Source organism: Anser anser (genome assembly GCF_964211835.1).
Source record: "Anser anser genome assembly, chromosome: 3".
NCBI lineage: Eukaryota > Metazoa > Chordata > Aves > Anseriformes > Anatidae > Anser > Anser anser.
Genome location: NC_139722.1, coordinates 60409628 through 60435105, shown reverse-complemented (window position 1 = coordinate 60435105; position 25478 = coordinate 60409628). Strand labels below are relative to the sequence as shown.

Below are 25478 nucleotides of genomic sequence, written 5' to 3'. Positions count from 1 at the left end.
GGCACGCCTGGTTGTCCTCCCGGGACGGTCTGACAGGGAGCTTCGGAAGCGGGGCTGTGCTAAGACTGTGTTGCTCGGGGATGACAGCTGCACACAGGCAGCGGGAAAATAATAGCCACTTCTTCCATGCTCCAGACTCGCTCCGTTGTGCCAAATATTTCAGAGTAAATAGGCACTCTCTCTATTCATAGAGAGCATCTATTAGGAAAGGAACACATTACAAATATTCGGTATGATTCAGGAGGACACAGAGTCAATTTATACACCCCGCGGGGTAATTATACCTTTTTTGGTCGTAACAAAACGCTCGGAATACGCCGGGACGGGCGGCGGGCACCGGCCGGCGAGGGCCTGGGGAGGGGGGGGCGAAGCATTCCCGGGCCGCCCCTAGCAACCGGCCGGGCGCGGGGCGGGCCGCGGCGTGAGGAAAACACGGCGATTTTTTTTTTTCCTAAAAAAAAAAAAAAAAAAAAAAAGGGAAAAGGGGGGCGGAACGGGGGGAGGCGGAGGAATGCGGGAGCCAGGGGTCAGGGCCGCTCCGGGGCGGGGCGGGCGGCGCGGCGCGCAGGAATGCGGGGAATGCGGCTGCTGGTGCGCGGCCCCATTCAGCCCATTGGCGGGGCCGCGCCGCCGCCGCCTATAAAGGGGCGCCCGCCGCCGGGCTCCGCAGTCACGCAGCCACTGTCCCGGCGGCTAACGGAGCACCGAGCACAGCACAGCACAGTCGAGCCGAGCCGAGCCGCGCAGCTCAGACGCCGCCCGCACCGGCCCCGCTGAAGGGAAGCGCTCTCCCGGGACCTCGCCTCGCAGCCGCCTCAGGATGTCCCCGTCCAGCCTCGCCGCCGCCCTCCTCCTCCTCGTCGCCCTCCTCGGCCCGGTAAGTGCCGCCGCCGCCCGCCGCTGCTGCCCCGGCCGGCCCGGGCACGGCGTGGCGGCGCTGACGGCCGCTGTCTCCTTCTCTCCCCCCGCCGCCGGCGCAGGACGAGGCCCGCGGGCAGGAGTGCAGCGGGCAGTGCCAGTGCGGGGCCGGGCCCGGCCCCAGCTGCCCCGCCGGCGTCTCCCTGGTGCTCGACGGCTGCGGCTGCTGCCGGGTGTGCGCCAAGCAGCTGGGCGAGCTGTGCACCGAGCGCGACCCCTGCGACCACCACAAGGGGCTCTTCTGCGACTTCGGCTCCCCCGCCAACCGCAGGATCGGCGTCTGCACCGGTGAGTGGGGACCGGCACCGGGGACGGGGGACGGGGGACGGGGTCCCGGCGGCCGGGGCTGAGCCTGACCCTTCTCCGCCTCCTGCCCCCGCAGCTCGGGACGGCGCCCCGTGTGTCTTCGGCGGCATGGTGTACCGGAGCGGGGAGTCCTTCCAGAGCAGCTGCAAGTACCAGTGCACCTGCCTGGACGGGGCGGTGGGCTGCGTGCCCCTCTGCAGCATGGACGTGCGCCTGCCCAGCCCCGACTGCCCCTTCCCGCGGAGGGTGAAGCTCCCCGGCAAGTGCTGCGAGGAGTGGGTCTGTGACGAGCCCAAGGAGCAGACTGCTGTGGGACCTGCTCTTGCTGGTGAGTGGGGGTCCCTCCGTGGGTGGTGGGCTGAGGGGAAAGGGCTGCCTGCTTGGGGTCAGGTGTAGCAGGGTGGGTTGATGTGGGGCTGCCCCAGCAGCCGGAGGGCAGCAGTGAGTGGGGTTGCCCTGCAGATAAGCATGGTTACTGAAATTTCCCTGGGGAGGGGACAGAGCATCTAGCAGGGCGCAAACTCGGATGGTAGCCTCATCCTGGTTGTCTGTCCCCTGCAGCGTACAGACTGGAAGACACTTATGGTCCGGACCCGACCATGATGCGTGCCAACTGCCTGGTGCAGACCACCGAATGGAGTGCCTGCTCCAAGACCTGCGGCATGGGCATCTCAACCAGGGTCACCAACGATAATGCCTTCTGCAGACTGGAGAAACAGAGCAGGCTCTGCATGGTCAGACCTTGTGAAGTGGACCTGGAGGAAAATATCAAGGTAAAGAGTCTCAGCTTTAATGTATGATCTATTAGGATGCTTTCATCAGCTGGCAAAAAAATATCTCACCAAAGAACATGGCATTCTGATAGGTAGTAAGTTTCAGTAGTAAGTTTCAAGTGGCTCATCATGAAGTTTGAGTTTTGCCCCAGTAGTGAATATTTTGCAGTTAAATGTCCTTATAATTCTCTTTCACACGTTATTATGATGCTATGTAAACACTTTCTCCTGTTGAAAGCATTGTAAGGATTCGTGCATCTGCCTGCTTTTAACATTTAAGCTTAGTGCTACATCAAAGCCTACCTTCTAAACATGTTGTATTCACTTATATCCCAACAGAAAGGCAAAAAGTGCATTCGCACCCCCAAAATCTCCAAGCCCATCAAGTTTGAGCTGTCTGGCTGCACCAGCGTGAAGACCTACAGAGCTAAGTTCTGTGGTGTCTGCACTGACGGGCGCTGCTGCACACCCCACAGAACAGCCACCCTCCCCGTGGAGTTCAAGTGCCCTGATGGGGAGATCATGAAAAGGAAAATGATGTTCATCAAGACCTGCGCGTGCCACTACAACTGCCCTGGAGACAACGACATCTTCGAGTCTCTGTACTACAGGAAGATGTATGGAGACATGGCATAAAGCCAGAAGGAGACGCTAACTAGATTCTCAACTTGAACTGATTTGCATCTCATTTTGTAAACATGATTCAATAGCACAAGGTATTTAAATCGGTTTTTTAATTTCAACAAACTGCTCCATGTGACCTAAGACAATTTGTCTACTGACCCCAAACGGTGGTTTGAAGAAGAAGGTAAAATGGACAGTGGGACCACAGCAAGACACAGCTTCAGAACATGCTGTTCATGAGGTGGTGTGAAGGGGTTAAGGGAAATGTGCAGGAAAAGCAGATTCAAGCAAATGTTCCCTTAATGTGGTACAGTATTTTTCATCTGGTAGTGCAATTGAGAAGGAGACCATTAGCATGTTTGCTGACACTGGTTTTAGTGACAGCAACAGCTGGAATGCAAACCCTCACCCAGCAAAGTGCTAAGCAGAAGGTGTTCTGTTAGTCAGGACAATAATGTTTCAGCTCTGACACTCTGATTCATATGGCTTGGTCAACAAGAATCAGAATCATGTCTATTAGACTGGACAGCTTGTGGCAGTTAATTTACCTGTAACAAGCTACTTTTTATTAATATTGTAAATACTGTGTATATATATTTGTACAGTTATCTAAATTAATTTAAAGTTTTGTGCCTTTGTTTAATGCTTTGAAATTTCAGTGATAGCCTTCTTTTTTGGAACAAGATAGGTAGGATCTAAAGCTTGTCTGACAATGCATTCAAAGCATGAAATAGATACTCTAGTGGAAATCATTCAGATGGGGCGAAATGGTGTATTGTGATAAAGATGGAGAGTGTAAGACTTGGTGTCTGTATCCTTAAAAAGCACTCATCTGTTGGGCAAAATGCAGTTGCCTCCATTTTATTTGAACAAGTGGCTTTAAAAAGAAGAACTCTTCTGTAGCTAATCAGTCTTTCCACTTGAGCATTTGTTTCTGTCTTTGACTATGGCCCTTTTTGGACAGTTCATTTGTTGAGAAGTGTGACCAAAAGTTACATGTTTGCACCTTTTTAGTTGAAAATAAAGTATTTATATTTTTTATATAAATGGCTTGGCATTTCATTTAATCTTCACTATGACCTTATATATTTCCTAAGGGGCTTTGCTTTGCACTAAGTAAAACTCAAGTGCTGTATGTTTTATTTGTCCAGAAACACATACACTGGGGAATAAGCTAAATGATTTGTGGTTACTTGTTCTATTAATAGTGAATCAAATGTAGCGTATTACTCTTCTACATTTTGAATGGAGGGCAGGGCCAGGCTTGCTCTGCCAAGCCCAGTATTGCATTAGAAAGTGCAATGGCTTCCTCAGGCATCACGTGGTGCCTTTAAAACAGGCCAGCTGATCACCTTAGTGTTCAACCCCTGTCATAATAATCCATGCAACATGCTTAATTACATTTAAGTGTTTCACTGGTTAAAATTTCTTTTTCAGCTAAGGAAAAAAAAAAGTGTCTGCATTGAAGTGGTTCCTGACTCAAGTCAAATCTAGAAGTCTGAAATCTGGTAAAATTCTCAGTGAAGAGCTAATGAGCTGTACCATAAAAATCATAGAATAATGCAGGTTGGAAGGGACCTCTTAAGATCTCCTGATTTAACCTCCATGCAGAGTAATTCCAACTTACACATGGTCCTACCTAAATTAAGACCTTAGTGTGTTATGGTAGACAGAGCACAGAACTCAGATGCCAAATACCTGTATTATCTTCCTACCTGATGACTGGGGAGCAAATCTGTTTACCTGACAGTTCTGCCTGTAAAATATCCATTGATTCAAACTCATGCAGGCCCACAGGTAAGAAATGTAAGAGCTACACAATTTGGTGATGGTCCAAGCCTCTTCTCAGATAAGAGAGAACAGTGTGAGGACAGTGAGACTCACTTTCCTCATCCCCTAAAGTTAAAAGGGAAACTTCAGTCCTGTACTAGGTCCTACATTAATAACAGAGTTTGTTTGCCCCTTTATTAAAACTAGGGGATTCTTTGAATTTAAAATTAACCTTTGCACCAGAAGCATTAGTTCTTGTTTTCAGAAAAAACACGTACCCTCCAACAAGAATCCTTTTCAGGCAAACAAGTTCAATCTGGAATTTCCTGGTGGTGAAAGAGTGTTAGCTTACAAAAATGTCCATCCTTCTTGAGAAACTTCCAAGCCCATTGATTTCAGCTAGCATTAGCAGCAAATCAGTATAACACCAGCTTTGACTAATGATGGACAGCAGGGCCCTAAACTAATAGGAAGTCGATGGGAGTCTTTCCAGTGGCCTCACGACTGTGCATAAGGCCATAGAAGCATTTCCCCTTCCTCTTAAAAGTACAAGGAATTCTCTTGGCATGAGGAAGTGGCTTTCTGTGTCCCATATGAAATACTTTTGGGTAGCCTCTGGCTCTTACACTCCCTGAGACGCTCCAGCATTTTTTCTCTCTTTTTTTTTTTTTTCAGGTTATGAATATGATGCAGCCGTTCAGTTCAGCCTGGAAACACTTCAAAGGTTCATACAACCACAAGGACTGGTTGTCCAACTGCTACTGTGTCTCCACCCCCGAGTAATGAGAGAACTGTCATTTCTAGTTCCAGCAAGGACAGGACACACACGGGCTTCATTCATAGCCATCACTACACAACCTCTCAGGGTCGGAAGAACAAAAAGGAGCACAATGTTTCTGGCAGGTTGTGAGTAACACCTTTAAAGATGAGGTATTTATGGAGCTGCTCAAGCCTATTGATTAAAACCCTACACTCTGTTCTTTTACAATGGTCAAAATTGATATTGAGCATTATAATGAATAGCCATTCCTTATAACATCAGTTTGTGGGTCTCCTGACCGGCTCATGAGATACACTTGGTTTTTGCTCCCAGTCCCCTAAGGTGGGGGCTGTATCTCAGATCCCACAGCCGCACAGCGCTGTGTCCTCCTGTGGCACCATCCACCAGCTGTGCCTGCCTTATGAGGCTGCAGGGCTGCAGAGAGGCAGCAGCGCCCTGCTTCAGGGAGCGCCGCCTGTAACTGAAGGCACCCACACAGGGGTTCCCCCAGAGCAGCCCACGACCACGGCCTCTGGTTGGTAATACAACAATACAGATGCTTTGAGCACCATCTGACAAACTACCATGCTATTTCACAGGCCAGAGGAGGAGTATGGAAGAGGCTTCCTATTAGAATATTTTAATGGTGGTTGCTCCTACTGCCATGAATTAAAATAAGCAAGTATGTTGCATATGCAAATGTGTTTGCAAGTTGTTACTCCCCCCTGAGCCTATCAAGGATCATAAATTTCAGCTACCGCTGCAACATACTAATTTGCAGTCCTCTTCTTTTCCAAGGACAGAGGTACTCTTCTGGAAGAAGCATGCATTTTACACCTTTTCACAGGCATAAGGTTTCCACCTCTGAAGGTAAAGAAGTTTAAATAGTTTGTTGTAAGATCTCCTAGAGGTGTATGCATCACACTGTGAGATTTTCTTTCAAAAGTTTCCTGGGAAAAAGGAACTCTTGTGTGGAATTTATGGTATCTTAAATGATGGTTACAATGTGGACCTTTCAACCATAAAGATGTTTCCTCATTTCATTCTTCGTGCCCAAGATATATGGATGCAAGAATAAAAACTTGACTTCAGAAATCCCAAGCCACTTACATGGGAGAGAACGCTGATTCACATTCCTTCCAAAATACCTTGTTTTGGGAGTTTGCTTTTAGGTGTTTGAGTTTGCATTCTCAGAAAATTCTATGATGTGGGTTTGCTACTGCACTTTTAAAAGACCTTATTCACATATGAAAGTATAAACATTCAAATAGCTAGCTCCTTAAAATGGATCTCCAAGAATACTAATAATACAGTAGGTAAAGCACCACTGTGAAGTCAATGCTCATTTAATAAATGATACTCAATTAATCATTAAACAGAAGGTGGTTGGAGACCAAAGTATCAAATAATTTGTGAAATAACTGAGCCATCGTATTGCAGAATTTTGTCCCATAACACATTTGCATGGATTTGCAGCTTAGTTTTCTAACACAAGACAGATGTGAACAACAGACACTGATTATAGCCCTTTCATATGAAATAGGCTCTACTATCCAGATGGAAATTTGTCAGATTCCTTAGAGCTAAGAAACATCCAAAAGACACTCGTTAAGAAACTCTTCAAGAATGAGCGACTTTTAATGATCCATAACCACACAGGAACAAATAAGTCTTTGAGCAGTGTCCAGTTGTTTGTCTCACAAAGATGGGGGCTCAGCTGAGAAAACTGACTTTTGGAGACATCACTAGAAATAGCACACTCTAACTAGATCATTTGTATTTTTATAATGTAGCCCATCTTTTTCAGATATTGCACTTGAAGAAAGTACTCTTAGCATTACACTGAAAAGGACATTAAATGTTAGAAGGCACAGTAATATTCTACCTAAACATATAATAATTCAACCATTCTGACTTTGTATCCTACCACCAAAAACACTGCTTAAATGTGGCTTTAACTGATGTTATACTATGCCTGCATATGGAAGTAGTTAGCAAGGAGAAGTTGGGATGAAATACCAGTGTAAGGCTTTGCCCAAAACCCAAGAAGAATCTGAGAGAGGAAGTAGCTCAGTTAACTTATTTTTCCTCTCATTTTCCACTTCTTTCCTCCCTGCAGTTCCTTTGATTCATGCCCTTAAATGGACATACCAAAAACCACCACATTCTCACAGTGTTTTTCAGCCTGACTGGAACCAGGAAATACCAGAAATTTCTTCAGAGAACCTGTTCCCAAACTGTACTAAAGCCTTCAACACATTTAGAGCCTGAACGCAGTTTAGAAGCATGACTAAGGCCCCATCTCCACCGCACGATCGAGCGTTGCTCCTGCACTGAGGGATGACTGCTTGCAGTCACTACTGCTAGCCCCGGCCGCTTCAGCTCTCCTCTGTTCTCATCTGAGCCCATGCCCCCAGAGCAGCAAATCCGGAGCAATTCTGAAAAGACCCCCCAGAAACCTTGCCCAGTGTATTGTGACAGCATTCCTCAGCTCCTGCCCGTTACTGAGGCAGTGCCAGATGTATTTGCTTAATGGGCAGTAAATCCAAGCCTAACAGTGGCAGTGTTTATGCTGTGAGGAACAGCCTCGTGTGCTGGACCAGCAGGTTGCTAGCAGTACCGCGGGGTAAGCACAGCCCAGTGGTGCCTCCGTTCATTACTCGGCCCCACTAATTGGGCTCCTGAAAGAAATGCACAATCTAAAATGTTTGTTGTTGTAAATTAGTCTTAGTATAAGCAGGTATTTAAGAGCTTTCAGCAGCTACAAAATATGTTTCCCTACTCCCAATCTAAAAGCTAAGAACAAGCATTTCAGCTGGTGTCAGGACTTATCTCAGCCCAGGTAACTGACATAGCTGCATTTGCAGTGGTTTACACCAACCCTGACACAAAATCCCAAGGCTAAACAATTTAAGGGAATCTCACAGGGCTCTGTGCCTGAGCAGGCTCCCAGGAGGACACAGGCTGGCACCTAGGGCATTTACTGGGCAACAAGCACTTGGGGGAACACAAATTACACAATAAAGCAATCTGTAAACAGATAAAAGTACAACCTGCTAGGCAAGTGATAAAGGCAACCAGAGTATCTGGTAAACTAACATGATGGACTAGTCTTCAAAATACATCTGAAATACTGTTCAACCTCTAGATAACAAAACATCTATGAAGGTACTAAATACTATCTTAATGCACTGTGATGTGCTACGAAGTTAATTATGCTGTATTTCTTAAATCACACAATTTAAAAAAATAATAATAATTGTATTCTTAACCAAAGAAGATATTTGATAGTTTCCAAGGGCGATCATCTCATCACGGGCTTTGTGATTTGGTACAATGCCATACTCTGGAGGAACTTGCTTTGCCCTAACTCTCAGGCTTTGGTCTCTCCATGGGTGCATGGCGTTTCCATGATCCAAGAACAGGTATGGCCCAGCCAACTCTCCGCTGCTGCACAGCTCAAGCCCCAGGTGGAGAGCCCAGCAGGAAGAGAGGACTGGTAAAACAAGAGAAGACAGATCAGCTAAACAGACAACCATCCCTCTGGGGTTCAGCTTCTTGGCCAACAAGTGCAAGATGAAAATTACTGTGCGGAATTTGCACCTTCTTACCAGTGAATCAAGAGCAAAAAGAGAAGTGCATCTTTGAAGAAAAGCAGCAGGGAAAAACAAAAACAAAACCAAAAACATGAGAGCAGTTGAGTATGACTACAGTCTGTAAAGCCAGGGAATAAAAGTACATGGTCTGGCTGAGAAATGTGTTATCTTCACAAATTCCCAAGTTCTGCTACCCTAAGTAAGGTCAGTGTTAGAGTTCATTGATCTCAGTGGAAAAGCCTATTTGTTTTGAATGAATTTTCCACACTGTTTATGCAGCAGAGGAAACATGCAGAACAATGGAAATATGTAGATAGTCACATTTGGCCTTTCCCATTTAGAAATATTGTGCTAATTCTAGGCTTGTTTTGAGGTCAAAAAGGCCAAGGTCAATAAGCTGATGAAGCTTTTAAAATCCTATATGATAGGAGTTAATAGGCCAGGTCGCCTTATCTTGGGAACTGCCATGTGTCTCTCAATGGGATTCCCATCAGTGCTGTAGCTGTAATTGCCCTTCTGGGAGGACATGTCCAGCTGAGGATTTTCCACCATGCATGACTCTAAAACTTTTTGTAAGATAGCACAGAAATTAAATGTTTCTTTCCCTCTATTGCTCATTCCAGCCACAGCTCCATAGACTCAGACAAGGAGCCTCACTGGACAAGCTCTGCATAGATCAGCACATGCCCCTGTCAGTGATCCCAAAGGGATTCCAGCATTGCTAACACCCACCAGAAACTACCTGGCATCAGCGTTGCAAGGGAAAGCAACATTTAGCCTTGCTTGCTGTGTTATACATTCAGTAATGCTGCTCATGCTTATGATCCACAGCTGTAACAAACAGCAGCAGAGAAGTGCCCTTTTACTTTGCAGTTATCATATTAGGTACCCAACAAAATGCTGCTGGAGGTGAACTGGCAGCGTTACCCACCTTGACTTACCATCCAGAGAACCAGACCCTTAAAGCCAGAAAACACAGGATAAATCTAGTGTAAGGATCTCCAGTAAGGGCTCACCATATACACACGCACATTGTAGCTTTCTGTATTATGCATTTATCCTCACGAGGATGCCGTTATCATAAAAATGTTTCATCTCATCCAGTATTCCACTCCACAAATCTGAGTGTAGTCCACTTTGGAAAACTGTCTTACAACTGAGATTCTTAACTGTGGCTTTTCTGACTTCTGCAAGTATATAATGAACATGGCAAAGCTTTGAAGTACAGCCAGCCTTTAGCGAGCAATAACTTTCCAGGTAAAAACACGCTTTCTGTATCAAGAATTAATAGACAAAATATATGCAGAATTTTAATGTAATATTTTTCCTGTCTTTGCATGGCATTCTCCACAGACCTTATCACAAGCAATTTAGAAACTATATGAATATTTTCCAGCAATTGGGCATAGATATATATAATTCCACACACACACACACCAAAAAAAAATAAATAAATAAAAATGCACCTGTAATGCTGGCAGATAAAATCTCCTTGTGCTGTAGGTGAAGGCTGGTTGTGATAGGCAACAGGTATTTGTTCCAAACAGTTAACAGTTCTGTCAAAGACCTCTCCAAATAATTAAATTTGTTAAAACAACCTTCAGATGTGTTTGTGCTCTCTGCAGCCACACCAGGAAGACCTGTGGGCTCCCAGGATTGCACAGAAACAACCTGTCCTTTGGTCAGAAAACACAGACTTGTGCTCTGGCAACTGCATTTTATCTGGCTGCTTCTACAAAACAGGAAAGAGGAAAAAGTCAGTCTGACATTTAATTTAATGAGTGTGTTTAGATTTTTTTTTTTTTTTTTTTTGATGAGGCAAATTTGGAGCGCATCATTATAGGCTTTTCATTATAGGCTGCTGTTAATAGATGGTGCAGGGGGCATGGCAATACAGTCTAATACTTAGCCCAGCTGGCACTGACAGGCCACCAGACCCAGCACCGGCCCAAGGCTCCCAAGCAGCACGTAGACCCTCCTGTGGGCGCTCCCCGGACCCGCCCGGGGGCTGTGAGCGAGGTGCCGGCAGCGGGACGGGGCCGGTTGCCGGCCCCACACCGACCCCGCGTGGCTGCTGGGCGTGCTGCTCCCCTCCTGCAAGCTTCGCCTCCGCACACAAACCAGCCCTCGCGCTCTTGGCGGCGGTAGGCGTTTCATTTCTCCATTTCTCCTTTGAAATCCTGATATTTCTTTGAGGGTGGTGCGAGATAAGAACGGAATATAGGGAACGTAGGAAATCTTTCCTATTTTCCCTGTAAAGTATTTGAGCAATAGCTGCACACACCTCTGAGCGCCATGCATTGCTTAGGCACGTTCATGCACTCTGCGTACCAATGCCTGCAAGGATGCAGGAAATAGAAAGCAATAAACAAGTGCTCGGCTAATATTGTCTGGAAGCAGCTGCCAGACACAGGTTGAGGTCTCACTGATCCTGTCTCTCTCCACTGCTTTTGGGCTGTAACAGGAGCCCCGCACAGACCCTCCCTGGGCATCCCAATGGCACCCGGCCTGAACCACTATAACGTGCCTCAATACATCACAATTATCGTCACCAGAAAATGTCCAGAAAATCATATGAAGGAGAAAACAAGTGTACTTATTGAAGGCAATAATAAAGAAAAATATTTTAAATGCCTTGCTTTTTACCTTGCATGTCTCTTAGAAACTAATCAACCCTCTGAGGTCCGAGTGTTGGGATGAACAGGGCTTGCTTTTCCTCCTTAGGCGGGCAGAGCTCCACACGTAGGCGTTGGGGATCTGTCAGCCATCCATGGCATTACCTTATGTAATTACACCTCTTTTTCCACTTGACTAATTATGTTACAATAAGCTTTTGCGTTAAATTGTTGAAAGGGAAACTCATGTCCCTCCTGGCTTCTTCGACGTGCATAGACAATGAGTCGCATCCATTTTGTGTAGGTTGGGTCTGATGAAGGGGATTATGGGTCTGATGTTCTGGGTCTAACCCAAACTGAGTGTAAAAAAACCCTCTGATCCAGCTCCTTAGTAGAGGCCCTTTTCTGCAAAACGGATTTGGACATGCAAGTGGCCAAGAGGGCTTCTGGGTGTTGTTCTCCCCATCATCTCTACCACAGCTGACCCCTCGGCCAAAGCGTGGAGCAGAGTCCAGTTTGTGGACACCTACATTACTTAGACCCAAAACAGTGGTGGAAAATGCTGGATGTTAGGTTCATACAATTCCTTCATTAAAAATACTTATGAAGATCCTTTCAGTAATGTTTGAATAACACCTTTAAATAGCAGCAGCCTTTCTTTGGTAGTCGTTCAGAACCAGAGAATCTGAAATCTCACCTGAGAAGATTCTCACCTGAGATTTGCTTTCATTGCTCTGTTCCTGAACACCACTGGTGCACCTCATCGGCATGAGAAAGGAGGCTTTTTAGAGATATATTTCCTCACATCACCTTTTCCAGGCAAACAAATGGTCTTCACAGAATTTCAGACCTTTATCACCAACTCTTAACCAACCCAGCTGGAAATGCTTAGTAAGCCTCCAACCTGGCACAGGACCCAAGAGGCTTTGAGATATCAGGACCACTGTGTCAGGCATGGGTCAGAAAAATATCCTTCACTTTTCTGGTGCCAGTCTCTTTCTTGGGAAGACCTGGGGACAGCCCAGCTTTGTGCTCACCATCATCACCGTTCTAACAGACCAAACTCTTCAGCTTCTAAGTCTCTGCCAAGAGTTACACCTGGAAACTACCTGAGCACAAGTAGTGCTCCCAAGTTGCTGGTTTGAGAACCTAGATGAGGCAAACATTTCCTTACACAGACTGGTTTACACAGAAATCTCTGTACCCCCTTTTTTCCTATTAAAGGTGGTGGCTCAGCCAAGCAGGTCTAAGGACATTTTCAGGTTAAATTCTCTCCCTAGTAAATATTTCATGTTCTGATTCTGCCTTAGCGCAGCAGCTCCAGCTGTTTTCAGGTTGGCTTTGAAATTCTTATGTTCACATTGGGAAGAGGAGGTTCCTTGATTTAAATTTTGAGTTTTGCTCTAAAGGCAAATTTCCCCTCTGCTTTTACTTGCTTGTCTGGTTTGTCTGTTTATGCTAGTATCATTGCTTTGGTCTTTCAAACACCCCCAAACAAAGGCATACTTCAATTGGCCAAGCCTTACTCACCTGCCTGGCCATTTTCTTAGCCTACATGTAATGTGCAAATCCAAGACTGACACAGATTTAAGCTCTAGACATCTAGGTAGTCTAACCCAAATACACAGAACACTGACTTCATAACGCTTAGAAGTCCAATAGTCATTCAAGACCTGTGACATCACAGTGCCTGCTTACCAGCCATCTCCATCCTGTTCACACCATCTGCAAAGACCTTAGTCTGAGCCAAACTGAACTGTGACAAATTTACTCATACAGCTCAGCAACAGCTCCTGAATTCCCGGCATAAAATCCCTGACCTTTCCCATGCTACAGGGCGTGTGAAGACAGATTGCCTTCTTTATGGCAGCCATTAAGTTAAGGGATCTCAGGCACTGGGATGCCACAGGTGTGACTGGTCTGTGAAACGGTGATAGAGATCAACAGACATGGGAGTCAGAGCTGGGGTCAGGTTTGGTGGACCCACGTGGTGGGAGACCTGAAGCTGTCTCAAAGTGCAAGTAACTGCCCAGCTGCATGGTGGTGCTTGGAAGAGCTGTGGCAGCCACCCAGAAAGATGCTGAAAGATGACAAAACTCAGAGTTTCAAGTTGTTTTGTTTTGTTTTATTTTATATGTTTGTTTGTTTGTTTTTTGGGGAGGTGCTGACTAGACTTGTTCTGAGGGGTATCATTGCCACTACATTTCAGAGACTCACCCAGAGCATGCAATTGCCACTGTCAACTCAAGCACTGAGATGGAAGAGCCTCTGGTATACCCACAACCTGCTCCTAGGGCCAGTCTATCAGCTGCAAGGGTGAACCCCACAGCCTGATTTTGGGGAAGCCCAGGCATGCTGTCAGGGAACACCTGGTCCAGAAAACAACTTGTCCAGTTCCCCATGGAGTCAAAAGCCCATAAGTAGGCCATGCAAGCTTCCAGGTGAGATTTTTCCTTGGGACCAAAGCAAGCTTTCTTTCTGTTGTAGTATGATCATAGAATCGCATAATGGTTTGGGTTGGAGGGGACCTAAAAGACCACCTAGTTCCCATCCCCCTGCCATGGGCAGGGACACCTCCCAACAGACCAGGTTGCCCAAAGTCCCATGCAGCCTGGCCTTGAACACCTCCAGGGATGGAACATCCACAGCTTCTCTGGGCAACCTGTGCTGGGACCTAACCACCCTCTGAGTAAAGAATTTCTTCCTTATATCTAATTTAAATCTACCCTCCTTTAAATTAAAACCATTCTCCTTGTCCTGTCACCACACCCCCTGACAAAAAGTCCCTCCCCAGCTTTCCTGTAGGCCCCCTTTAGGTACTGGAAGGCCACCATGAGGTCTCTTCACTTAAGAGCCTTCTCTCCTCCAGACTGAATAACCTCAACTCCCTCAGCCTGTGAGGGAGAGGTGCTCCAAGCCTTTGATCATCTTTGTGGCCCTTCTCTGGACTCGTTTTAATGCTTCCACGTCCTTCTTGTGCTGGGGGCCCCAGAGCTGAACACAGTTCTCCAGGTGGGGTCTCACAAGGGCAGAGTAGAAGGGGAGAATCACCTCCTTTGCCTTGCTGGCCACATTTTTTTTGACGCAGCCCAGGATATGGTAAGCTGGAAAGCCAACAGTATCCAATGATGCCACTCCTTGTCAAAACTATAGTTGATGTGGGGCAATGGATGTCAACATGTAAGCCCTTCATGATGGGGTGGCTTTGCCAAATTGTTTCCTCCAGATATGAGCCCTTTTACCCTCAGGAGACATTGTACTCCCTTAGCACACAATCGGTAGTTTTCACGAGCTCTTTCTTAGTGCTGCAGTACCTTGTCCTGTTTGGCTAAACCTGGGGAGTTTGCTGAAATATCTAGTGCTTTGTGATTTTAGTGGACTCTGGTATTAAACTCCGTGTGTCTTTTTCTTGTATATAGGTCTTTTCACTGGTAGTCCTTTGGATTTACCGTCATGTCCTTGATGCCAAAAATGTCCAATTTTCAGAAGTTTCCTTGTGGTATGGATGACTTGTTTTGGCAAATTATCATTGCTTTGCAAAGGGTTTATTCTGGTCAATGCAGGAATCTCCACATTTTCAGTGTACAAGGAGCTACACATTAGTAAGCTATGAACATTGAATGCAACTTTCATCAGATGCTGAATCTGTATGGCTGTCACCAACTGTTCCAGAGTTATAGCTACCTCATCCCTCAGATGACAAGGCTGTAGAGACTGCAAGTCATTGGAACAGACACTTGCCTCAGAGCCAGCTGGTGCAGATATCTAACAATTGGTGCCTTCTTCTTCAAGATGATTTTTGATCTTCCAAAGTGTGTTTGCCTTGCCCTTTATACAAACTGAGAACTTGTGTACTGGCCCAGCCCTGCTAAAACTCTTCGCTCCCCCATATGAACAGCGTATCAGGCCAAATCCTGTCCTCTGGAACCCGAGATCTGAAGCCAAACTTGTTGACTTAACCTACAGATTTTGCCACCCAATCCATTAGCTAAGTTTCCACTGAAGTCTTGAGTGTCCATTGTCATACCACCACCCACCTCTCCAGTTTGAACCAGACTATTCTGGCTATGATGTGTTCTGACCTTGTTGTATATAAACGAGCAAGGGAAAGAAAGCTACGGACAACCTGATTTATATTACATGAACTGCAAAATGGCATCCATTTCTGTAAAGTACCTGAAGAACAACTATTGGTCACAGTGATCAAGCAGTCGATACAGAGTCATAGTGCATTTCTGCCCTGCTGAAGCCAGCAGTGGGATTTAGCAACACTCATCTTATATGATTTGCACAAGAAAAGTAAATTATTAACATCTGCAGTGTAATTAGTTTTACTAGAACACAGGATATACAATAATGTATATGAAAAACACCCTTCCTCAGTTTGTCTAGCATAACCTTCCAATAATGTTTTGGATTCTTAGGACTCCAGTAATTCAGTCTTCCCAGTGCTCTCATCTCTAAAAATTGTAGTAGGAGTGTTAGCTCATTACAAGAATGTGAAGTATTTCATAAAAAGCTTAGGAAAGCCCATTTTCCAAATGGTTTGTCTAGATTTCTACTATCCTGGGGCCATATTTCTTTAAAAAATATACGCCAAGAAAAACAGATCTTTTCCCAGTTACCTCAGATCAGACCAGAAGAGGGGCAGCTATCTGCAAACACGTTTGCTGTTGTGTAAAGTCAAATGCATCCATAAGTGATTAGTAAACTTTGCACTCCCTTAAACATTTTTTATTTTCAATAACAGAACCAAGTGTACTTACAAATTACTTTCTGCAGTGTAAAAAAGCCAATTACAGCTTTCATGTAGTTTCAGCATTACAACAGTTTAATTAAAATTTTGTGGTGGAATGTGCAATTTCACGCAGCCAGCAGGTACACGATTTGAAAGTGAATTTGTTATTCTCAAGCAGTGCACTTTCTACCACCTGGAAATTCAAAGCTTTGGTACAGATGGAGGATTGCAAAGCTTCCAGCACAGGGAGACAGGAAGAGACACAAATGATTTCTTTTTCAAACGCCAGACAGAGGCTGGTGTTGGAGTATAGCTTTGCCCAGGTGCTGTGAACACAGAGCCTCACGTGTGTTATGGACACAACCCAAGGGCACTTCCGCTGCCTCTTGATTGGGGGACATTGGTCAGGGTTTTGGGGTGACTCAGTTTTCCACCCCACTGCATTTTATTCAAGTGGAGAAACTAAAAATAAAAAGGACTAAACCTGCAATAAAGGGCAACGCAAATTTAACACATGTTGTGGCCAAGGAGGAATATGATAATTTGCGACAGCATCCTTTAAAATCTGTTGCCAGGCTTCCATAATTATTGCAAGTTTGTCCATGGTCTCCATAGCAGCTTTTCCTGAGGCTGGAGGCCGGCATGGTGACTCATTGTGGTTCAGTGAGGGACTCGGACTCTTTTCCAAGGGCGTCTGAGTCACAGGATACCGAACCTGGGCTGGTTTCCTGTAATGCAGAGGTTCCCAAACTATGGTAGACGTACCACTCATGATACACAAGCCACCTCAGCGTGGTGCTCCCAGACAGCTGGACATTGCTGCAGGGTGTATGAGGGTAGGCAGGAGACGTTGCTGTTGCTGCTGCCACTCGCGATGGCGGAACCCAAACAAAATATTTGGCAATTTCTGCTTTAGTAAGTTGCTGGGCTCACATTCACTCTGTCCTTGAACTCCTCAGAAGGGTAAAAATGGCTTTCCACAACACAGTGATAAAAGAGCTGGATATAGTCCTCACCATGCACCCTGGGATGGGTTCCTAGCCCTGTTGTGGTGCTGCCGTGGGCATAGCGTTACAGCAGCTGCAGGGTGACTCTGCCGTAGGAGAAGCCCCTCATGGTGCCGTTGCCCTTCACATCCTCTCCGGGGCAGTAGGATGGGCAGCTCATCCTGGCACAGAGGCCTCCTCAGCAAGAGCACTGAGTTTCACTGCAGATCTTGGAAGAAGTGAGGCGAGAAATGAGGCCTTTCCTCCCAGCTGAGTGCCCTAACCACAGAGCCACAGACTTAGGCTTTCTTTGCCATTCCTTTTTGTCTTCTGGCCTCCGTGAATCTCATTTTCCTGGAAAAGGGAAAGTGCCCTCCCATGCAACAGAGGAGTAGGTCCTCCCTGACTGCCAGGCCTGGTTTATAACCTTGTATTAAAAGGGATAATTACGTACATCGAACCTCCTCAGGCTAAGGACAGACAGATGCCCAGGCCACCCACTCTCCATCTGAGACCAAGCACCCTGGCAGGTGCTGATGGCAAATGGCTCTTGTGCGCTGGGTGGATGCAGTGGTCCCAGTGTGTGATGGGTGTGTTGAGAGCACACATGCCAGAACATGCCTCTCTCAAATACAGGCAGACAGATTTTGCCTCATTTTATTTTTAAAACACTTTGGACAGCCAGGGATAAGTGAGAGCAAGAAATCCATCACGTTAGTCAAGCGAATACAACTCCAAGGGCATTTTGTCAGCAGCAAAACCATCCTGAGATGTCCTCTCCCCAACGCTCATTCCTGCCCCACCATCCTATAAAATTAAGTAAATAAACAAGTCAAGTTATGGGAAAAAATAAAAGTGTTTATTCACAACACTTAGATGACACAATTGCACATTTTTAAAAAGCAAATATGAAGAAATAAAAGAAGCAAAACTATTTACACTAGGATGAAACCAAGATAGCTCTCTGCTCTGTCAAGTTAACTTGAAAATTTCTGGCAAGGCCACATCGCACACTCTTCTCAGCAACCACCCCGTCTTGATGACCACATCAGCTTTCACAGCCACTCTCCCATCCAAAATCTTCCCTAGGTCAAACCAGAAGTCAGCTGCTCCCTAAAGTCCATCCTGTTCCATCTTTACCCAGGAGCTAGGCTGGCCGTGCTGCCTCTCAATTGAAATTGGCATTGCTTCACTTTCTGAAGGCGTTAACATCCCTGTCATTTGCATTCAGGAGATGATACCGGTTCTACCAGATGTAAGAATATTTTGTCCCAAGAGGAGATAGGTTTATCTCCCAAATTTACTGATTTATTGGTGTATTTCATTGAGATTATTTTATATTGGAGCTTTATTCCATGCCAATCTGAATCAAAACCAACCTTGATAAATGAGATTTATATGGAACTTCTCACCACCTCTTGCCTGAAATCAGGCATCGGTCAATAACTACTGCAGCTTAGAAGAGTTACAGAGTGCTATGTATGTGTACTAGTATTCAGCTAGTCAGTAGCATTTGGTACAAAAAAGGGTCAAGAACAGCATACATCATCCGATGTTTTTATTGGTCACAGGCAACGTTACAAAGCAGTTACACTGAATAATGCTGTCACAGTCATGTCGTCATGTGAGGTTGCTACAACACATTTAAATTTCACACAGTGAAACTACTTTAGGAAAAAAAAAAAAACATGCTTGTAACAGAAGGTCAAGAAAATACACTTAGGTAAAGGAAAAAAATGTCCCAGGACGTCAGCCCACTCAAACTGAAGTTAATGGGAAAGCTTCTATTGACTTCAGCAGGCTTTGAATCCAGCCTCCACCATGCCCTGACCAAACTGTAAGGTCAAATGCCTCTCTCTGCTCAGTCACAGACTCTTCAGTCTTCTAAAATACTTGTGTGTGATGTATTTTCTTTCTTTTAAAATGAGAAGAACAAATGTGTAATTGACTACGCCAAACTTTATACATAACAGAGGCAATTTTGGCTCATCAGTTTTAGAGAGAGTGGGAGAATTACAAAGGCGAGAGTCTAGAAAAGGAGGGAGTTTCTACACTCCTGAGTGCCTGTAGCAGCTGTGCGTGTGACCTGAGAGCTTCCAAGAAAGCTCATGACATGCTTCTTCAGGATTTGCATCTAGCACTGTCTGCGTTCAAGATAGGTAACTTATGTGAGCTGGATGATGTAGCACTAAAGAGACAGCTAAAAATGTAGCTAAGATCTGACTGTTTGCTGCCAATGGACAACTGAACTGCCTGTGAGCATTTACTGTAGTGATGAGAAGTAAAACCTGTGCGATTAAAGAAGATCATATTACCATTTTAAGGCAACAATCTTAGTGCAAAATTACCTTTTCTTGGAGGAAAAAAAAAGAATTTCAAAACCACAAATGACGTAATCATGCACCAAATCTAAAAAGGCATCTTTGCTTTAAGAAAAAAACTATTTTACTTCAAATTAAACTTATATTTGGTGAAAAATTATTTCTGAGAGGTCAGGCATCTTTCTGATTATTTTTTTTTTCCTAATTTGTAGGTGACTTGATACATCATATTCAAAATAATTCTGAGGACGCATATGCAACATGTAAAATATGCATCAAACTCTCCCTCAGTGTTGGAGACACTAGAGGGCAGCAACATACCAACACTTCACTGCTATCAAAACTACCTAGGAGCCTATTCCTTGCTGAGGAAGTTTAACGCGTCAGTCTTACTGCTAACCTCAATATAGGTTCTTGCACCATAATGCTGCATTATTTTATGAGACCCAACGCTCAGAATGCAATTCATGCTTCAAGGAAAACTGGAGTAGAAAGGTGCTGCTGTTTGTATTTCAATGGTCAAGAACACAGTTATTTCCCCCAAACTGTAAGATATTTGCTAATTATCTCTATTTTTAGAGTAGAATATTGATCATAACCCATACCTCATAAATTTCTTCTTCTCCAGTGCATGTAAAAGATATTTTTTTTTGTTTGTTTCTCAGACTATGATGATCAAATGCCAATAACATTTAATAATGGACGTGGTTTACCACATTCAAGTGGGAATGACAGGAGCTGCCGTCCTGTGTTATATACATAGTCCATCAGGAGTCCCTGAGATACAAATATGGCACCCACTCTCCTCCCTACTGGCATTTTGGTCAAGAGATCTCAATAAATGTTCCAGCTTATTTAAAAAAAAAAATCATTAATTAAAAACAGTCTATTTACAAATCAGTTGTGAAATGGACAACAACATTCCATAGGAAAAATCAGACTGTTTCAAAAGTTGGTAAATATGTTTTTAACTGTAAAATCTCAGATACTGGCTGTTTTCTGTCTTGATAGAAGCTGAGTCCTGTAAGTAATTCTATATCTCTGACCCGAGCTGTGTGAAACTTCATTCTCTCTTCAACCCACAAAGACTCAGACTTGCCATCCTATTGGGAAAGAGGAAGAAAAACAGGGTTTGTAAAATGTAATTTACTAATTGACTAAACATATGTCAGGGAATAAAAAAGACATTTTAATGTTTTATAAGGGCAAAACGCAGTCACTGGTGGCAAGCATTTAACAAATAGAAAGCACTGGCTTCTACAAATAGTTATAATAAGCTTGACTGAATTTAGTACTTGCTGTTAACATCCTCAAGTACACAGAACGAGAATCTGCACCAGCTGAAAGCTGGTGATAGTGAGGAGTGTCTGGTGAAGTCCAACATCTATCCACCATCTCTATCATAAAGCTGCTGCTGAGAACTGTATTTGACTTGGGGAGTGACTTGTGTAAATCTCTGTAGGACAGGTCAGCACGCTTCACATGCTTTGTTCTGGTTTATATGGAGAATAGCTATGTGGATTCCCATCATAATGCCAAGGCACCTGAACTAGAAGCAGCCAATGCTGTTCAAGACTATCTATGTCTTCTCCTTTTGGGTATGCATTTGATCTACAACTGAACCTTCTTTGTGGATGAAACCTTCTCCTAGAAGCTCTTCAGCCTTCTCAGATATTATGACTAGATACTACTGCTACAGAAAGTTATGTATTCATCACACCAATTCTCTCAACACATTCTCACTACTCCACTAGCTAAAAGTCTTGGTCTTTGAACAGAAAATGCCTATTTTCACGTTTAAGCATATATACACATTTTAACATAATTCTGTTTACAAAAATGTCTTCCCTCCTGGGATGATCATGATAGACCTCAGGGTTTTTACAGTCTTTAATTAGCTAATCACTGATATTCAAGCAAAACATGTTCAAGCCTCGCTTCTGATGTGTATGGGGACTAAACAGCCTACTTACTGTGCAGCTTTCACTGTTGTCTTCTCTGTGAGGCAAAATGAAAGACAAGGCATCTAGAGACCCTTCACATTCCAGAGGAGTTTCAGAAGTATTTTTACAACTAGTCAGCATAATGAAGAAATGACTTGGAACAGGAACTTCTGAGTTACCACGGTGTCTGAAATGCATAAGATCTTTCAGTAAATCTACCAAATCACACTTGTGCAAAGAACAAATGGCAATAATCAGCTATATTCTGGCATAATGACTTTACCAATCCATGTGTTTAATTGAAAGAAAGCCTAGTCCTGGAAGGCAAATTCATCTGCAATCAAAGTTGACAGTATATTCCAGATATCAAGTTTGGCTTGTAGGCTGATCCAAATAATGAGCTTGATGAGGTGTAACAACTAAGAACTGATTTATCATAAAAAGGTGCAGGAATTTACCATCTGTCCTCTATCTTAAACCAATTTTGCTAGCTGGGACCAACTACTACATTTGTGCTGACAACTTAGTAGTGGAATACTGCCAGATACATAGACTCAGGAATATCAACCACAATACTAGAGATAAGACCCTGCCTCATCCGCTCCTAGAGGCAATGGCATAAGTTTTCAGGCTAACAGACATTATTCCACATGCAACAGCTTCTCTTATGCTTCACTGTCAGGTTTTAGGATGACACATTTCTAGCATGCATTTTCTATGTGCTTGTTGTTTACTTCTGAGCTTTACACAGCTCTGTCTGTTTAGAGCCATTTTACTGCCTCTCTCTGAACTGTCATAACCTGACAAGGGTCCATCTCAGCAAGATGCCTTCCTGGCTAACAAGGATCATAATTACTTTGTGACTTCTAATGGAGTAGAGAAGCAAAGGATTACAATGCAAAAGATTCTCACCTTTTCACCTTTTCTGGGGTATCATACAGTCCATCAAAGTCATAATCAAACACAGGACCACTGACTACATTGACACCATTTCTGGCTGCAGCATATTCAGGCAGCAGGTATTGATGGAAGTAGTTCCATAACACTGAAACACAGCAGTTGAAGTGGTAAGCATCATCTCCAAGGTAGGAGATGTTAATATAACTGTGCAGAGTTTTCAGTAGAGTACAGGCAGGCATGGTAAGCTAGGAAAATAGCAAATTATACAGGTGTTCAGAGTTTACAAAGGCTACATCTATCATGGCTAGCATGTACACCCACATCTCTATTTCATGTGCATGTTTTCAGTTTAGATGTACATGCAACGTCTCCTTACTTCTATATTTTTAATTCAATTTAAGAGAGAACTACTGCTCCATTACAAAAAAAGGACACCTCTTTTGTCCAAAGGAAGTGCCATACTTCTTATTCTTTTCACCAGGAATGTGCTTAATCTCCCTTAGCTGACTGCCTTGTGTCCAGTCTCATCTAGGAACACCCAGGTCTTCATATCTTTTCTGCTAGAGATTTGATTATTTTCCTGTTTCCTTAGTGATTGAGACCCTAAATTTCTGCCAGGAAAGTCATCTGAGATTAGGAGATGTTCCTAAAATAGAAGTGAATTTAACTCACATAACTATACAACTGGCATCTAGGTTCTCTAGAAGACACTGTATAAAACCTTGTTTAGATTGGTAGGGAAATGCAAGCAAAAATATCAGGCATTAAATGGAGACATCTATACTACAATCCTGTGCAACTAGCCAGTTGATTAGGAATCCTAAGCTCACAATGGTAGGTCTTTGTCCCACAGGTGACAAGCCTACTTCAAGGAAATTTTCACCAATATAAGAAGTCCACAGTCTGGGCAGCTCTTATTTCACAGAGACAGCTGTATCAGGGATCTTTTGAATGGTTTGGAAGCAAGCAAGATATCAGGAGTCTTGCATTCAAATGCACAAATATATACCTTTAAATGCAGGATACATTGGCACAATGTTGCTGGTAAGCAAGGCATCATAGTGAGGTTTGCTTGCATCTGTCATCAAATCTAAAATCAAAAAGGAATTAATTACTTGGATTTGTTACTTTAAAAGCACACAACTTTAAAGATTAATGTAATGATGTTAATGTGGAGCTGACCTAACTTCACTTCTCAAAGTTGATGTGGGTCTCAGTGGTAACTTCAGTACATGCTGAAGTTTCCAGTTCCAAAAATAAAATAATCTTAGCAGCAATACTAATTGCACTTGTCACAGTGGACACATATTTTAACATTTTAGAATATCAGAACAGGTTTTTGAACTGAGGGGAAGGGTATAAAATTCACCCCATGAATGTCAGACCAACTTGTTCTGCCTACAGAATTTCGGCACAAAAATAGGAGCTCTGTTTGACTTTGGAAGTTACACTTGATGTGGATGTTAAAATAACCTACTACTCAATACTTTATGCAGTAAAATGGATGTAGAATACTTCCAGATCACATCAACAACAGTTCACATACAACGTAACCATTTGTAAACAGACGAATATTTTTGTAATATGCATCGAGAGCAAGAGCATAACTTTTCAGACCAAATACTAAATCCCTTTACTAAAGACCACATAGGGCATGTAAGAGTATATTTCAAGTATAAAATAAACTTAGCATGGCAGTTTTTCACTTAAGGACAAATGGCTCAATTTTACTTTGGGTAGTTCCAACTAATTCCTGTCACACAACGCGAATTTGCAGTTTTTTAGTTTGCCAGACTTGACTCATGTTTTATACATTCCTTCCAGTTTCTTCCGTGAGATGCCATGTTAGAAACTTGACAAGCTCAGAAGCTTTCAGGAAGTAGTAAATGACCTTGGACAACCCACCAACTGCTGAAGCACCTGCAATGTTTTTCTTTCTCATATGCTAAAAAGAATTGCAATAATTCAGCAACTACTGCTTCAAACTCTGATTAATCAATCAGTAACATTTATAAAAGAATATAGCTACTGCATTACAAATTATTTAAATCTCATATACTGTAAACAATGAAGGCAATGTATTTACTTGGAGGAGAAAGGAATCCATAAGATAGCTGAGGATGATGGTTGTAAAACGAACATGTCTGGTTATGATTAAAAGGAATACGAACATCCTTGTGTAAACAGCTGGAGATACCTTCTGTAGCAGAAAGCCGTTTGTCCTGTTGAACAAGAAGAAAGTATCACTGGTAAAATGGACAGCTGACTTACAATAATGTCACAGGGTGGGGGATTGAAGAACTCTGAATACTTAGCAACAGTTGCCTTCAGTGGTAGTGAAGAGACTTAAGATTCAACTGGTATCCCTGTTTCACCAGTGAAAAACAAGCCCTCCCATCTGCTACATATATTTTGTAAATAGATTGAACAGAACTGCAGATTTCTAGTTGACAGTAACTTTTTCCAAATGAAAAGTCAGAGGTCCCTATTAAAGATAACTTGATCTGGTGTGAATGTATTTGCCCATTCAGGCTAAGAATCAGAGGCAGCCAGATGTGCTGTTAGTCATCTCTCCCCACATGGCCACTTGCTACAGTAAATGGTTGCTTCAGGCCACCAAACTCTCGATAGATTGAAGATCAAGCCAACCTTGACAGAGATTAGTTTGATTTACTTGTAGTAGTCATTATTTAAAATCTATGAGGCCCAGATAATTGAACCAAAAAGCATCTTCTACAGTCCTAATTCAAGAATGACTTGGCTTCTACATCTTCTCCAACTTGGAAAAACAACCTGAAAAACTTTCGTTCTTGAGATCAGTGATCTGCATGTATATGAACATTTTAGCATAGGGCCGAGGACAGCAAAGGCCAGATTTATCTCCACCGACTTCCCCCCCCCCCCGACTCAGGATGATCTTCTGATGGAAAGATTGGATTAGGGCATGAATGGTTGTAGATAGTACAAAGATTATCTTTTCAAAAGGCTCCTACAGCACTATGAGCACCGCTTAAAGACTTAAAGGATAGCCCTGCCAAACTGCTATAGTGGACCTGTGTTGCCAAGCCGTAGACTCATAGGGCCTCAGTACCACTGGCAACGGTCTCCACACTTCCTGGTGGATCTGCTCTCTCCACAAGGCAAAAACCGCAGCTCATGCTGAGGAACAGGAAGGAATCAAAGCCAATCCTTACTAATATAGGAAAGTAAATAGAAGATCATACAAAA

The 25478-nt window shown here is 43.8% G+C and overlaps 2 protein-coding genes across 3 annotated transcripts in view; one reads left to right on the top strand and one right to left on the bottom strand.

The window, feature by feature from the left end:
- Positions 1-592: 592 nt before the first annotated feature.
- Positions 593-3668, top strand: CCN2 (cellular communication network factor 2). Its single transcript, XM_083830702.1, has 5 exons — positions 593-877; positions 981-1206; positions 1301-1552; positions 1786-1997; positions 2337-3668. The coding sequence occupies exons 1-5, from the start codon at positions 821-823 to the stop codon at positions 2631-2633; spliced, it is 1044 nt and encodes a 347-aa protein (XP_083686828.1). The 5' UTR covers positions 593-820; the 3' UTR covers positions 2634-3668.
- Positions 3669-18615: 14947 nt separating this feature from the next.
- ENPP1 (ectonucleotide pyrophosphatase/phosphodiesterase 1) overlaps positions 18616-25478 on the bottom strand; it is a 55465-nt gene continuing 48602 nt past the window's right edge. For both annotated transcript variants that reach the window (XM_083830692.1, XM_083830693.1), the window contains 5 exons: positions 24337-24472; positions 23260-23340; positions 22263-22395; positions 21381-21537; positions 18616-20510 (listed from right to left, as the gene is read on the bottom strand). In XM_083830692.1, coding sequence (XP_083686818.1) covers positions 20343-20510; positions 21381-21537; positions 22263-22395; positions 23260-23340; positions 24337-24472 — 675 coding nt within the window. In that variant the 3' untranslated portion in view covers positions 18616-20342. The remainder of the gene's footprint in view (positions 20511-21380; positions 21538-22262; positions 22396-23259; positions 23341-24336; positions 24473-25478) is intronic.